We start from the raw sequence: 16,433 nt of genomic DNA, 5'->3' as shown, positions 1-16,433 counted from the left end.
ATTGAATTATCTGACGTGAAATACGTACGAACAATAAAAAAATCTATCTCATAAATTAGAAATTTAATTTCGATTTTCGGCATTAATTTTTAAATGCAGTAATTTTTCTCTTAAAGAACAGGTGGCCGCGTTAAATTGATATTAAAATGAATACTTTAATATCGTTGGTGACTAATCAAAAATTCACTTATATACTAATATTAAAGAAGTAAGGCTAAGTACACAGTGCAACACCACTAAGCTTTCGCTAGAGATATTTTCAAAATGTCACATTTGGGAATTGGTAAACTGGTGGTAGGTCTCTCTTATGTTGGAGTCCACAGCAGGAGTAAGCAGCAGTGTGTAGTCACTGTTGTGTTCCGGTTTGAAGAACATTGTAGCCAGTGTAACTACTGGACATAATGAGACTTAACATCTCGTGTCTCAGGATGGCGAGCACAGGGAATACCAAACAATACTTTGTAATTCAAGATGTTGGTGTTTCTGCTGTTTATGGGCGGTCGTATCGCTTACCATCAGGCGAACGGCAAGCTCGTCTCGTCATTCAAAGCAATAAAAAAAGTTACAAGAAAAACTAATACTAATTTTGATAGGAGATTTATGATAGTAAATCATTGTTCAACGTAAAATGTTTTGTTCAACTACAACGTATTTTCAAAGAGTTCAAATTAAACAAAATATCCAATACCTTACCTTCCCATTAAATTTCAATAAGCCGATCCAGTCAAATGAATTCCATCTCAATAATATATTTTTGTATGATCGGTAAATATTTGCACTCCGATGTCAAAGGGAATGTTGGTTCGCGTGTAGTCTGGCATGCCGGCATGAATTCTGGCATGCCAGCACTTGGCATAAACATCAGACCTACATGCACCTATCGGTTCCAAGTGTTTGTTGGTTCGAAAATGTTTGTGAATGTTTTTGTACTGTTGAAGATCGAGTTGAAAATTGTAGAAATGATCGTATGAAGGAAATAAAAAGGTATTAGTACCGAAGTCGAGATAGCTGTTGATTTTTGTACTAAATGACGAGACGAGTAGACATCTCATCTGAGAGCAAAAGTTTTAGCTGCTTAAGAACAGTAATTGTTGTTCGTAGGATATATTTTGTATCCGCCCGGATAGCGACCGCCGTACACAAGATGTTAAAACCCGCCATAGAGGCCCACGTATGGGTCGCGACCTGGGATCTGATGTCCAGTTCAAACAAGCCGACATAATAGTGTCGACTGACAAGGGTTATTCATCTCTCGTCAGCCCACAATCGACATTCTATTGGCCCCCACTTACCATTTTTTTTTCATCACCATAATTAGCCAAAAAAAGTAATACCCAGAGCTTTGAATCACAAACAATCTGCATCATAATATTGTGTTCGTCACCTTGAGATATTGCATTTTACAATAATTCAAACACACATCATAACTTTATCCTTACGGGGGTAAACAGATGCAACCGGAGCACCCACTTCTTGCATGTGTGATGTGATGATCCCATGATGTGATGGGGGAGAGCCTATCGCCATATTGGGCGCAAATTCCTGACGCCGGACTGATATTAGTAGAAGAACCCAATATCAATCATAATATCCAGTTCTAACCGGCTTTAGACTTTGCATCCGTATCAAATGTTTATTCTAGAATAAACTTCATAGGATTTACTTTATTTTAGATAAAGAAAAAATAATAATTTTGATTTAAGTTAATGTGTACAAGTTATTTGAAGTTTTAAATGGGTTCAGCTACTTTTGTGGTTGACTGTACATGATCCTTCGAACCAGACCACAATGCTTGCACACGTGAGGCTGCAGAACGGTGGTGGAACCCCAGATACTCGTATAAAAGACCTACCTTATCCCGTTTGCAGAAGGCGCAAATTCCCATGGCGTGCTCCACAATATGGAAAACAGGAATGAATGCCAAATTCGGTAAGCCCTAATTGACCTCTAAGTGAGGTAACAATACGATGTAACTTGGCATGAAGTCACGAGGTTCGGTATTGTTTTCCGAGTAAGTTTAGGGGGGTGGGAGGGGGTTAAACTTCTAATCAATTATAATAATGGTATTGTAAGCAAACAACCGACTGATTTGGTGAAGCTGTATTGCGTGCGCAGTACGACCACCACTTAGGTCTCAGGTTCGAATCTCGGCTCCGACAGTGATACTGGGTTTTTCTGTACTGGATTAGTCTGGAGGAATTTGTGTTATATTTTGCTGTAGACTCGCACCCATCATGATATGGAAAACATGTCGAAAGGTGCACTAGTTGCGCCTACCCCTTTGGGAAAAAAGGCGTGAGTGTGTAGGCAAATATTACTCTAAATTGATTACTTAATTGTTTTCCAAAAACAATAACAAATAAGAGACTTTGGTAGGAATCTATAATAGATATTGCACAGGGCTTCGCCCGCGAGACGGATTTTTCCGCTTCAAATATACATATAAAACTGTATGACGTCAAACACCATTTAGATAAAAATTAACAAACATCATTATTTCTTATGAGTGTAAATAACGGGAATAAAAAGTAGACTAAGTGTAAATCTAGGATATGGTCTACCCTTGTGTTAAATAACATGTAAATCCGTTATAATGTTTCTGCATTTACTTTTAAAAAAACATACGAACATTTTCACAAATTTTCGCTTTTATAATATTAGATGATTTATTGTGAGCCCCTCATAGGTCTATCTTAACCGTGCTACACCTTGCCAGGTGAGGAGCGGATACATGACAATAATAGTGAACACTGCGATGACCAACGGAGCTCTAGCAAAACCCAAAACTGTGGATAAATACAATAAGTAAACGTTTAATGCCGCCACCCGGGGGCTATCGCCTGGACACGTCTGCTGCTGGTAGTGGGCGTATAGCAGGGCTAGCCAGCGACTCCTCGCTGAACAGGCGGGCGAGAGTCGGGCTTCCAGAGAGAGGAACAGAGACCCTATATGTTACAGCCTAGTGTGTAACACCTTGTGTACGGCGGTCGCTATCCGGCCGAATACAAATATCCTACCACCATTTCATGTTCATTTTGTAAATCAGTTTAGACGTAGACTCAAACATTCGATTACCCGAATATTATATATACTAGATATTTATTTACATACATATCAATTAAATAAGCCATTTGAAACAGAAGAGCGTCGCTATATTCAAATATATACAGACAAACATTAACTTGTGTAATTACGTCTTAAACGTAACACGAATCCTGGGCATTTGCTTGTTGTCACAATCTATGAATTATTTAGCCGCCATTTTGGAAAGCGACCTCTGGCGGGACGCCAGGGTATTAAGCAATTACAAGTTCATTTGCCGTTGGATTTGTCTAATGTTAAAGAGATTCTTAGTAACCAACTGCAAATGTAAGTTTGTAACTTGAGTTTAACTGGAATTGCCTAGTCGAAACTAATTTTAACCAATTACGTTCATTGGATGTTATGAAATATTATGAATTGTAAAAAAACACTTTGCAAGATTAGTTTTTAACCGTTAATTATTTGAGTATCCAATCTTTTAAGCTACTTAAGGATTAAAATGTTTAATATAAATGATAAGAATCGTTGTTAATCTTATAAAAGTAACATAAAATATTATTCTCATTTCTTTCATGCCAAGTGATTAATGTGTGATATTCCAGATATTTTTTTAACCTTTTTCTTTTTTCTCTCTACTTTCTGAAAACAGTTTTATTGATTTTTATCGATTTTTATTTAAGAAAACTAGCGGAACTCGACGTCCGCAAGCAATTTTTACTTTTAAAGAATCATAGCAAGCTGACTTCTGCAAATTTTACACCTTGCAGGACTTGCAGAAGTCGTATGAATAGAACTATTGAATAGTCGATAGTGTAACGCATTGAAGTTTTCATGCAAGATATTGCAAAAAATTTGCTAGTATAAACTAAGCATTAGACCCTGGTATTATATTGGACAAGCTGGCTTTCCATTCAGCATATGATTAGCTACAAAACAGTTTTATTACTCAAAAATACTTTTATTACAAACCTATCCTAGTAAATGAAAGTTATAAATATATTGTATATGAAGAGTAGATATACAAATGTGTCGCGTTCTGGGATCAGCCTGTGTATATGCGGTTTTAACAGGCCGGCATAATTGTGTCGACTGCCGCGGGATAATCATCCCCGTCAGTCGACATTCTATTGGACCCCACGTCACTTACCATCAGGTGCAGTATGAACACTTCGCCGGGCACATATAAAAACAAAATAATTATAACTTTCACTCACACTAACTTGTCAATACTCGTACAATGATATATGTCCATATTTACACAACTAATGAAATAGTTGACAGATTTATCGACACAATGGATTACAGCATCAGGCCTGTCGTTTACAAATGACACCACTCTGGGGCTATAATAAAAATAACTTCTAAGATATTGGGGTGATAGGCTCTTTCGTCATCTTATTTAATGTATATTGAGTTTATTTTTGTACAACACTTTATATTATCTAAAAAAATATTGCGTTAATTATTTCTCATAAATTGATATTACTTACGTAGAATATGTATATTCTATACTGAGAATTGGCTTAATATCATAATATATTAATCGAATTTGGAGAGTGCTATATAGAAATAAACCGATCTACAACTGCTCACAATGTTGATTTCAAACTACGTATTAAGTATTTATTTTGTTATACATTTTAGATACTTTGGATAATCTCTACTTTTATTCTTAAAAGTTTGTTGGATCATTTCTATAACGATTTATACCTAGTAAAATAATTATTTCAAATTAAAAATGTAATTAAAATAAACTTTAAAATAAATGTAAATCTTACCTGACTCTTCAATAAGATTCTCCTGCTGACTCTCCACGCAGTATTGCAGTAGAAGGCTGAGCAAAACGCTCGCCACGACGTGAGCACGCATCATTGTCACAACACTATCTCGACTGAGATCTGAACTGCACACACATCACTAGCACTAGGTGTTCTGAAACAAAAAAAAATCGTAAGAAAAAAAAGATTTTTTATTGTTCATAATATTAACATTATTACCCCAATGACAGCAACTTAAAGACATTGCACGAAAATAAATGGAAAATTAGTTTAATGTATTAAAGATATGGAGTATGTAATTTTTATTTATCTGTTTCATTTGTACCGTAATTCTCAAGTTCAAATAAAACTAATATTATAAAAAAAAAAACACACACACACACACACACACACACACACACACACACACACACACACACAATTTGTCTACATTTAGTTTGTGTTCTAATAGTAATTTACTTCATACCTTAATGCGCTATAGGTTATCACGAAATAGAGTTCAAAATGTTAATAAAAGATTATCAAACAATACTCTAGAGAAATCACATAATTACTAACAATAAAATAATATCATCTCTACATAGTCGCTTCTAGGTACGGGCTTCTACCACTAAGCCGTACCACCACGCTAGCGTGCGGGTAACTTCACACCAAACGTAATTACATTTTAATCATCCTATCAAATGTAACTGAACAAATAAAACGAAATTACCAATCACTTTATTATACGTTTTAATTACCCCAATATAAATAGTGCTTGTTAATGGACAAGTGTGTTTACCCCAATGCAATCAAACTTTTATAATTGATATTTCAATAAGCCCCGTTGACAATTTGATTCATTGAGAATAAATTACTTTTCACTTATTAATGTCTTTATAAAATTTGTAACACTAGGTTTTCCTCGCGATTTTATCTGCCTCGAATAAAAATTACGTTTGTAAGGTTTTTTTGTTAATGATAGGCCAGAATCTATTTTAAGTAATAATCAGTTTGTCAAATTTCGTTCAAATACGTTCAGCTGTTTTTGCGTTCACTAGTACTAAAGAAAAATCGTCACTAACATTTTTGGATTGATTTTAGTGAGAATACAAATAAAGTCTACTTAATTCTTCTAAGCTAACTTAAATTACAATAAATCTTTTGGCTCCGTATTTGTTTTCATATAAATATATACTAACATTTCACGTATGCATGAAACAATTTAGATCGATAACTCTTTTTCCTGTTTGGAAATAGCAAAAGCCAATAAAATAAAGACAACATACCTCGGCTATTGCAATGTAGCTAGAAATATACAATATTATAAAATAGTTCTCATACTTTCACCTTACTGAAAATATATTAAAATCTATATAAATCCCACATATTACTACACAAAATACTATTAGCCTCTTAGCTTTTAGCCAATTAAGGTATCAATTCATATTAAAACCAACTGTGCAGATACCCCATATTTTTACAAACAACTTAATCGCGTGGGGAAAAATTTCCGAAGCAATTAAAACGTAATGATTGATGTTTTAATAAGCCCCTGTGCAGGAGACAAATTGAACCGTCCGTTCAATATTGCCAACTGCAGTTAACGCCGGCGTTTCGGTCCAATATCGCGCAAAAATTCATAGCTTTACATTCCCAAAATGGGGTAATTGAATTCTCGTGGATGTCGCGAACATAATTGTAGCTTAATTATTGAGCTAATGGGGAAATTGTGTTCGATAGCTGGCATCTACTTTTGTCACTGAGTTTAGATGGAATATTGAAAAGGAGCACTAATATCAAAATTTGTTACATTTAAAAAAAATACACATACATCACGTATTTGTCTCTGAAGGGGTATGCGGAGGCGCAACCAGGGCACCAACTTCTCGCCAAGTGTATTCCGTTCCATGATGTGATAGGGGGCGAGCTTGTCGCCATATCGGACACAAATTCCAGATTCAATAATTTGTTAAAATTATACTGTTAATATTAGTTTTGAGAATACTTTGGAAAGACAAAAATATTCCTATTATTACCTCTAATAGCAGATTTCTTATTTTCATAAGAAGACAACTTTCCAAGATACTATTAGGTTTTATACTGCCAGTCTGTTTATAACAACTAACTAATTAACTAAAGTAATATTTTAATTTTTACATTAACTAATGAAACGTTTCTTTATGCATTGGATCCCCTTTACAAAACTATACCGCTTTATTGAAAAGGGTAATTGACGAATTAACAATAACATTAGTTTGAAGATGACTGTTATATTTTTCCAAAATTCAATTTAATTATGTGCGTATATTATAGGTATTGGGTAACATAAATGGCTAAATCAACTTAATTCAGATGATACTATGTTTAATATTTTTCATTCCCTGAATGTGATAATAATCCATAAATAAAGACACGATACTTTTTCGATACATTTGTATCATTAATGTGTTATTCCCTGTATTTTAATTTCCGAGCTGAAAGCTGTTTGCAACCGATCGTTTGTGACTTAACAGAACCAGCTTACGGATATAATCCGAAAGTGATATTGGAATTATTGAATTCACTATGAATAACGTTAAAATAATGATTATTCGATATATTTTTATAATTTACTGGGTGTGAGTCTCTTGTTTGGAAATGTCCGTTTGGCTTTTCGGTAGGTAAATGGATTGAATCGGTATGAACTGGTTACGTGATTGATGTAGATGATGGCTACGTACTGCTTCTAGACTTGGTGTAGTTGTTGGCGTGCGTGGTAGACACTCTTCTGAGGTTGGGAAAGGTGATTTTGGGTTGATCTGATCAGTTTCTGTTCTGCCCGGAGTCTAGTTGTGGCCGATATGGCTATAAAGCTTGCCCCATCACGTCATAGGATGAAATACGAAGAGGAACAATGGGTGCCTAGATTGGACCTACCCTTTCGGATAAAAGCATGATGTGTGTACGTAGATGAATCTATTGAATTGTTATTTAAAGACTGATTAACATCAAATATATACGTAAATCATTTAGAGTAAAGTGAGTTTATATGTGAACTATCCAATTGAACATTATTGTTCCCATGACCCCACTCGCCAAAGTTAGGTCAACTTTTCTAATTCTGCTTTTAACTTCTAATATCTTATGATAATGAGGTCTGTTCATATGATATAATAAAACGATCTGGTTATAGTTCATACATTTTTGGCATGTGACCTCACATTGTAGGTAGCAATAGCAATGGAAAACAATTGAATCACATTAATTGCTCTGTATAGTACTGCAACTGTTAATTCAAAATACCAGGGTAGCATAACAATAGCTGTGTCGTGTAGCGTAGCCAGACGGCTCGCTCTCGAATCCATCGGTGTCCATAACTGAATACATAGTGTGGATTTGTGGATTGAAATCTAGAACCTATTTGTGCTAGCGTTCTGAAAGTGGATTTACCACGTCAGACGTTTGTCACTTTGTTAGTTTCTGAGGCTGATCCTGAAGAAGCACTGTAGTATTTGAAGTAGTTAGAAGTGGTTAGAAACTACCTATTTGCGGAACTGTTCATTAGCACAAGCTGTTTGCTATATCAGTATGCTATATTCAATAGCATATATTATAAATAAATAATGGCATCTTAGAACGGACTGCAGAGACAAATGTCCGCAGGTTCAAATCACAAAGGCACACACCTCTGATTTTTCTGAAATATTTATGTGTGTATTCTTTGTGAATTATCGCTTGCTTTGACGGCGAAGGAAAACATTGTGAGGAAACCTGCATACCCGAGAAATTCTCTATAGGAATTTTGAGGGTGTGTGAAGTTTACCAATCCGCACTAGGTCAGCGTGGTGGACTAAGGCCTAATCCCTCTCAGTAGTAGAGGAAGCCTGTGCCCAGTAGTGGGATAGTATATAACACATGGCTCATATTATTATTATTATTAATGGCATTTTGTACCATTACAGATGAAGTTCATCGCTACATAGTAGGATGAAAATTAACTCAGCGATCAGTTAGTACTCAATTAAACTTTATCACTTCATATAACTTTACAAAGTGTATGACTATGACACGGTGTATCAAACTACACTCTCTTCCACTGCATTAAAATCTATTATCAAATGCAACCGCGTCAATACTAGAAATCAGACTCAAATTAGTCCCTGTAACAAGGCAGGACAGATCAATTTGGAATTGTTCCATTAGCCTCATCAATTGGTACGAGTGGCTCTTACTAATTCAACTGATCGCTTCTGGGTTTGTTTTGCTGATTGAATTATCCCGGAGCGTGTTCACGTTTGGTAGTAGCTATTTATACTGGCCTAGACAGTATTACTATTGTTTCGAAAAACAACGTCACGTAAAAGGTTCTTGGTGATCAGTCCTCATGTAAGACTTTTTATTGAATAATGATCCCAATGTATAAAGGAGAAAGAGTCGATATTTTAATTCCAAGATGTTCCTAGTAGTTGAGAAGGGTCCGTATAGCCCGAATCCAGTTGGCTTCGCTTTAAGTCAAATTTATGTGAAATTTTATTATTAAAAAAGCGGCGATAGCCTAGTTGGATGTGGAACGGACTGCCGAGACGAATGTCCGCAGTTTTAAAACCCAAGGGCATATGACTTTTCTAAAAAAATCATGTGTGTATTCTTTGTGAATTATTCCTTGCTTTAACGGTGGAGGAAAACATCGTGAAGAAACTTGCATACCTGAGAAATTCTCTATAGGAATTTTCGAGGGTGTGTGAAGTCTACCAATCCGAACTAGGCCAGCGTGGTGGACTAAGGCCTTATCCCTCTCAGTAGTAGAGGAGGCCCGTGCCCAACAGTGGGACAGTTTATAATACAGGGCTGATATTATTATATTAATTATTATTAAAACGATTTGAAGAGCGCATCAGGCATATAAGTACCTTTATGTCGTGTCGGGGTCCGTTTCGGAAAGTTTCACCCTTTGCCACTGCTGCCTGTACTATTTTTATTCCAGATTTCATCATAATTAAAAATTTTCTGCTTTAATTACAGCAGTAGTACATAAGTCAAAGTAACATTAATGTATGTTCATGATTGATCTTAAATCTGGATCTTCTATTTCAGTTGTTATCAGAACTTTCTTCGTCTGTTTAAAGCAATAGTAACTCGAAGTATCAATGTAGTCACGATAGATCTTAAATCTGTTTAATGTATTTCAGCTGTCACTCTTATTATAACATCCATCACTATTACTCCTACTTCACGTAAATTATGAACTCCGATAAAAAATCTAGGGCACGACATTGTGAATTTGGTAAAAGCAAATATGTCTCATGAATGGCCGCCTTTGTCCGCCAGCGTGAATAGCCGTCGGCTAAAGAAGTCGCGAAGCGCCATTTTATATACTCTGTCAGGTATTTATGATGGCTGGGAATGAGCATTTTAAATTCAGCGGGTTTGGGTTTAGCTGGATGTCTTGGTATAGTTGTGACCTTTACACTGATTATCTGAATATGGTTTCTGATGGATAGATGATTACTTTAAATAGTTTTTATTCACAGTAACTAAGAGTTTGCAGTACAGAATAGCAGAACCATAGTTATTGTTTGATGATGATCGTAGAAATTGGTTAAGACGTATTTTAGGTATCTGAAAGTCATACTACTAATGAACAAATTTGCAGAATTTACATAGAAAACAGGAAAAGAGTGTAGTTTTTGTTTTTAATATTTAGTTAAGGAGCTTGGTCGTTATTTGACGACTATGTCGCTCCGCACGTCCACTTTTACCCGTGCCTACTCACTTTTCATAATATGAAAATATTTTTTTAATTAAGCTCTAGCCACTTCCGATACAGGAACCGACAAAAACATTTTATACTACCCACATTGAAATTCAAAGTATGAGGTCCACTCTGCACACTCCGACAAACTAGTGTACAGTTTTTTATGTACAAAAGACATCTGAATTCTTTATATATTTTTCACCAATCATGCAGATGAAACCAGTAGTAAGATCAAGTTAAACAAACAGTAAAGCGACAACCTTATGAACACACTCCGACAAACTAATGCAATTAGAGGTGTGTTAATTTTTTTTATGCCTGAAAAAGACATCTGAATTCTTTATATATTTTCATCAATCACGCAGACGAAACCAGTAGTAAAACCTAGTAAAATAAACAATAAAGCGACAACCCTACGTTATTCACAATGTCGCAATCTTATTGTTAACAATTTGTATTCGGATTTTGGCAGCTTGTATGCATCATGAAATAAATCTGAATATTTCGTTCAAATATCTCTATTTGAAAGGTTATACGTTTCACAGCATTTGAATGTTCTTGATTTAAGAAGACACGTATCTGCTTTAAATAAATGGAATATAATGTAATAAACTTTGAGTTGTAAATTTCTGGAATGACTTATTCCAAGATATAATAATAATGATACTAGCTCTATATTATACTATCCTATTGGATACTCCATCATCTTCTACTGAGAGGGTTTAGGCATTAGACCACCTCGCTAGCCTAGTGCGAGTTAGTAGACTTCACATACCTTTTAAATTTTTGTGACGAATTCTCCGGCAGGTTTCCTCACATTACTTTTCTTGTCAATATAATACGTACTCGTATCTCATCTTTCAATTTATTTCTAATAAAAGTGCACTTTACAATGGAGTTGCGCAGACGTTGTCTTTTTGTAGAGCACTACAAAGAAACTGAAAATTTCTTCAACAACTTCAAACAATTTATTGAATTTTCTTCTCCTTACTAGTCCACATCGTCTGCACGACGCTTAACTATTGTTTTAGTTTTATCACTTTAAATTAACCATTAATATCAGTCAGGTTTTTTTTATTGCTTTGAATGACGATACGAGCTTGCCGTTTGTCTGATGGTAAGCGATACGACAGCCCATAAACAGTAGAAGGACCATCCAAACCATGAATTACAACGTATTGTTTGGTATTCCACTGCGCTCGTCATCCTGAGACATGAGATGTTAAGTCTCATTATGTCCAGTAGTTACACTGACTACAAAGTCCTTCAAACCGGAACACAACAGTCACTACACACTGCTGCTCCGCGGCAGAAATAGACATTGCTTGCTACCTACCCAGGCGGACTCTCACATATGAAAGACCTACCACCAGCAAAGTTTCACCAGTAGGTTTCAATATACCCTGTATTTTCCTTTAGCCCATTGAATATAAAAAGCAATAACGAGGCTATTTGAATTTCAAACACGTATGGTGTTCATCCAGATTTACCCCAATATTTCCCATTGTTACCCCAATGAACTTACTGAACCCGACTTACCCCAAACTGTAAGCCGCATTGCGGGTGTCTGTAAAATTATGGGATATTGAAGCTATAATTAGTATTGTAGGTAGTTCAAAAAGTAACAACCGGTTGGTTTAGTGGTTAGATCGGTTGTGAGACGTAAAATTATGATTTCGATTTCCAGGCCGGTCAAATTATATGTGAATTTCTTTGATGATCATTATATTTTTGGTTGTTGTAATTAAGTTAAGGTTCAGTTTTAACCATTTTAGGTGTAAATATAGATAGTAACAACAATAACACTGACAAATAGTTTCCAAAAGAGCAGTCAAAGCCAAAAAAACGTATCAAATTAACTACTTATTGTCACGAAAAATATATATTTAGTACCAAGAATAATACAATCAAAATAGTTTTATTAAAAAATGCAGTTAAAGCAGTAAAATAGTTACGGTTAAACTCACTTCCGCGGAGGTGTTTTCGGCGTTACACAAAGTTTTCTTAACTAACCGCCTTTGTTGATTTATGTGCGTTTGACTAACAAGCATGGGTTCCATGTTAGCGTAGAATTTAAGGCCCAATTTATAAGAGACTGCTATTTGGATTTAAAACATAATAATATCAATTTTCATAAAACAGTTTATAATGGAATTGTTAGAATACTTTTGCTCCCAGGGTGGCACTAGGTTATAATGGAAAATATTGACTAATTAAACACCAACATTCTTATAAACTTTTTTTAGAGTGAAGAGGTGCTTAAGAATCGCTTAAATAGCTATCAAAAACATCACCGGCTTCCTAGTTTAAACCTTATTAAGAGACAAGATGGCGGGTTTTGACTTACAGCTGATCGAGTAAATTTGTGTTTTAACTAAGCATAGCTTTGCGAATTTTTTATAAGTAAAATTGTAACTGTTAATATTAGATTTTAAGGTAAGATTGACACGTACGAAATCAGAAATCAATCTATAGTTAGCTAACTTGGAGTGACCACTGGTGAGATAAAATTCAATATCGAGCGAGATTCTTAAAATATGCGGGTTTGCTCACGATGTTTTCCTTCACTGTTAAAGCAAGCGATAACACAGCTTCCTCTCATATCTCGGACCACTCCGACCGAACCATCTCGTTCCATATGCCCCACTTTTGTTTGTTTTTCTAATTACTAAAACACCATGAATTAATATTCGGAGCCCACGCTGTATAATATTTGGACGTTTTTTCCTTCATTAAAAACAACTTTAAATTACCCAAAGGCGTTATAGGAATGGTCTTTAACATTAGATTGTTTCCCACGTTGGGATGGAAGTTATATTAGGTAATTGTTTTTTTATTTATTTTCTTTTAATATAATTTTACTAGCTTTTGCTCGCGGCTTCTCTTGCGTGGAGTTTTTCGGGATCAAAGTCCTGCTGTATATTTTTAACGGGACAGAAAGTAGCCTATAACCTTCCCAGAATGTTAAACTATCTCCATACTAAATTTCATAATAATTCGTCCAGTAGATTTTGAGAAAATCGATAACATACAGACAGGCAGTAAGGGGGACTTTGTTTTATAATTTTTATAGGTTTAGGCGGACTTGTTGGCAAATGTTTCTTTGTCAATCATCGTTGTTAAGTATAAAACATAATTGTAACAATGGAATGCACAAATAAAGACAATATATAGAGCGTACATTGGGAAAATTGTCATACAAAATTATGCGCTCATGCGGTGGTTCCTATATCTACTGTGAAATAGCAAAACACCAATATAAAATACTTCATATTTTTCCCACATCATGATTTGCACGTTTTTAATTGGCATATTAAAGTATTTTCAGTAAATATGTTATTTTTATATTTATATCTAAGGACGCTATGACATGTCACACGGACATTTCAAATAAGAGAACGTCTTACCAATTGGTAATAACTTTTGGAGTGCAAATTTGATCCTTATGTTCGGTCTATAACTAACTACACTGTTCAGTCTTTGAGACATTGCAACTTTAAAAATGAAGATGTAAATACCTAAATAACATAACTAATGTAATGATTCTTTTATAAGTTATTTAAAATGTAAGGTTCCAAATATTTTATAACAGATTCCAATTTAGGTATAAAATATGTAAGATTTTAATATTAAGATAAAAGGAATGACTCGTACAAATATTTTTTAAATTCCAATTTAGTAATAAAATATGTAAGATTTTAATATTAAGATAGAATGTAGCGGCCATTTTAATAGAATAATTTAATCTTCAATTTAATACGAAACTATTAATCACTGGAGAATGAAAAATTAATACGTACTGAAAAATATATCGTTTAGATTCTTAGAGAATTTAAAATTAAATTAATTTTATTTTATAACGTCTCATATGTTTCAAAATATATGTTACCGAAAATTTTTAATATGATGAATGAAAAATTAAGCTTACCGGGGACATATGGCTAAAGCTAGTGGTAGGATATATTTTATATCCGCCCGCATAGCGATCACCGTACACAGGGTGTTAAAACCCGCCATAGTGGCTCACATGTGTCGCGTTCCGGGATCAGCCTGTGTATATCCGGTTCCAAAGGGCCGGCATAATTGTAGCGACTGCCGAGGGGTAATCATCTTCCGTCAGTCGACATTCTATTGGACCCCACTTCACTTACCATCAGGTGCAGTGGTCACTTAGCTGTGCACGTATATCATAGTCAAAAGCATATATTATTCGACTTTGTTAACTCTATATTTTTATTATTTAAAACTCATTTACACTGTAATACAATTCGTTTGTATTTGTCATTATATTGTAACACATGACGTAATAGAATATATGCCTATCTACCTAATTTTACGTAAAACCTAATAAATACTGAAAATATCGTCTAGGATCAAAGGTTTATCCTAAAATCTAGGTCACATCCTAAAAATGTAAACATAAATCTTGTTCACAAGGAAAAATATGAATTTCAGGCTTCCACGAAATTTCTGGCATATTTCTCGGTGTCAGGGAATTCGGGAGAGCGTGGATTACTCAAGCCGCCATTTTTAATAAGATGATGACAGAGGCGAACTAAGGATGGGGACGATATCCCTGCTTATTGATTTTTTTTACATTAAAATTTATATAGGCTATTTATTGGTTTGATAAACAAAATTCCATATCATGAAGGCTGCGCTCTTTGTTGAAACATGTTAAATAAAAAAAAAATACTGTTTTTTTTGTAATTTTTTATGCTGATGTACATGTACAGTTTATTATATATAATTAATTTATCTCTTATATGTGTCATGTCTATATATTTTAAATTATTATATAATATATGTCGGAGTGAAACTCTTTACTTGGTTATTTTTTTACATGACCGGTAAGGTATCACCGGTCTATATTTATTTTCCAGACAGTTATTCAATTATTGAAACACTTCTTTACTTCACTAACAATTTACTGCATAGTAACACTAGCGGAATACACAATGTGCTCGGTTCGAGCGTGAAACAAGACTGCTGAAGACTACTACAAGACTGCTACAAGGCTGGTACAAGACTCCAACCAGACTCAACCAACACTCGTACAAGACTGAGCTCTCGTCGTTCGGCCGGTCCTTATATTGGCAACAGTCGACCTATTTTTATATATATGCTATACATTTAATAACATTATTTATCTCATCATTTATAGACACACCTACCTTGTTTTCTGCACCACCTTAACTCGTTTGGTAGATAATACAGGCTGTGGCATCGCTTACCATCAGGCGAATGGAAACCAATAAAAAACCCCTTGAAATTAAGTTCGCCTATAAACTTCTGTGTATATAATTTATAAATAAGTATACAATGTCATTTTGACATTGCATTACTAAATGAACCCACATACTCATCTTCACCTTTTGCTGACATTGTGCCAAAAATCATCCATTCAAAACTAATGTTTTCAAGAAAAATCCTGGTTTTAGTTTTCTTATTTTTTTATCATTTTGTAGTTTAATACGAATATGGCGTGTGCGTGGGTGTATTTCTGAGTGAAAGTATGATGTTTCCTCTGCAACGAATTCACGTAGAGTAGTAGTAACCACTACTAAAGTAATTTTTATTAATATTTATTTTGTTCTAAACTTACACTTTTTTATTTTACATTTATGGCTCAAGTATCTTATTGTAAAGTATTATTTCCGACTAGATAAGTATGTGGTTTCATTTAGTAACGCGATGTCAAAATGACCCTGTATAATGGCGATCTAAAATCTCATTTACATCATAACATACTACGATATAATTGGTAGACATAAACAAAAGACTAAAGGCAAGACGTGTGATCAAGGGCATTCAACATCAATCAATTCTGTAAGGAAACGCTTTGAAGTGGACCCTTCTAGACGTAATCCTAAGATCCAAACATATGACATGAAAGG

At 34.6% G+C, this 16,433-nt stretch overlaps 1 protein-coding gene across 1 annotated transcript in view; it reads right to left on the bottom strand.

Moving 5' to 3' along the window:
- Positions 1-16,433, bottom strand: part of LOC115456334 (nephrin) — a 476,278-nt gene that overhangs the window by 233,785 nt on the left and 226,060 nt on the right. The window contains exon 2 of the mRNA XM_037437781.1: positions 4,821-4,974. Within this exon, the coding sequence (XP_037293678.1) occupies positions 4,821-4,914 (94 nt within the window). The 5' untranslated portion in view covers positions 4,915-4,974. The remainder of the gene's footprint in view (positions 1-4,820; positions 4,975-16,433) is intronic.

Source organism: Manduca sexta, chromosome 2 (assembly GCF_014839805.1).
Source record: "Manduca sexta isolate Smith_Timp_Sample1 chromosome 2, JHU_Msex_v1.0, whole genome shotgun sequence".
Classification (NCBI taxonomy): Eukaryota; Metazoa; Arthropoda; class Insecta; order Lepidoptera; family Sphingidae; genus Manduca; species Manduca sexta.
This window is presented reverse-complemented; position numbering and strand designations above follow the sequence as displayed.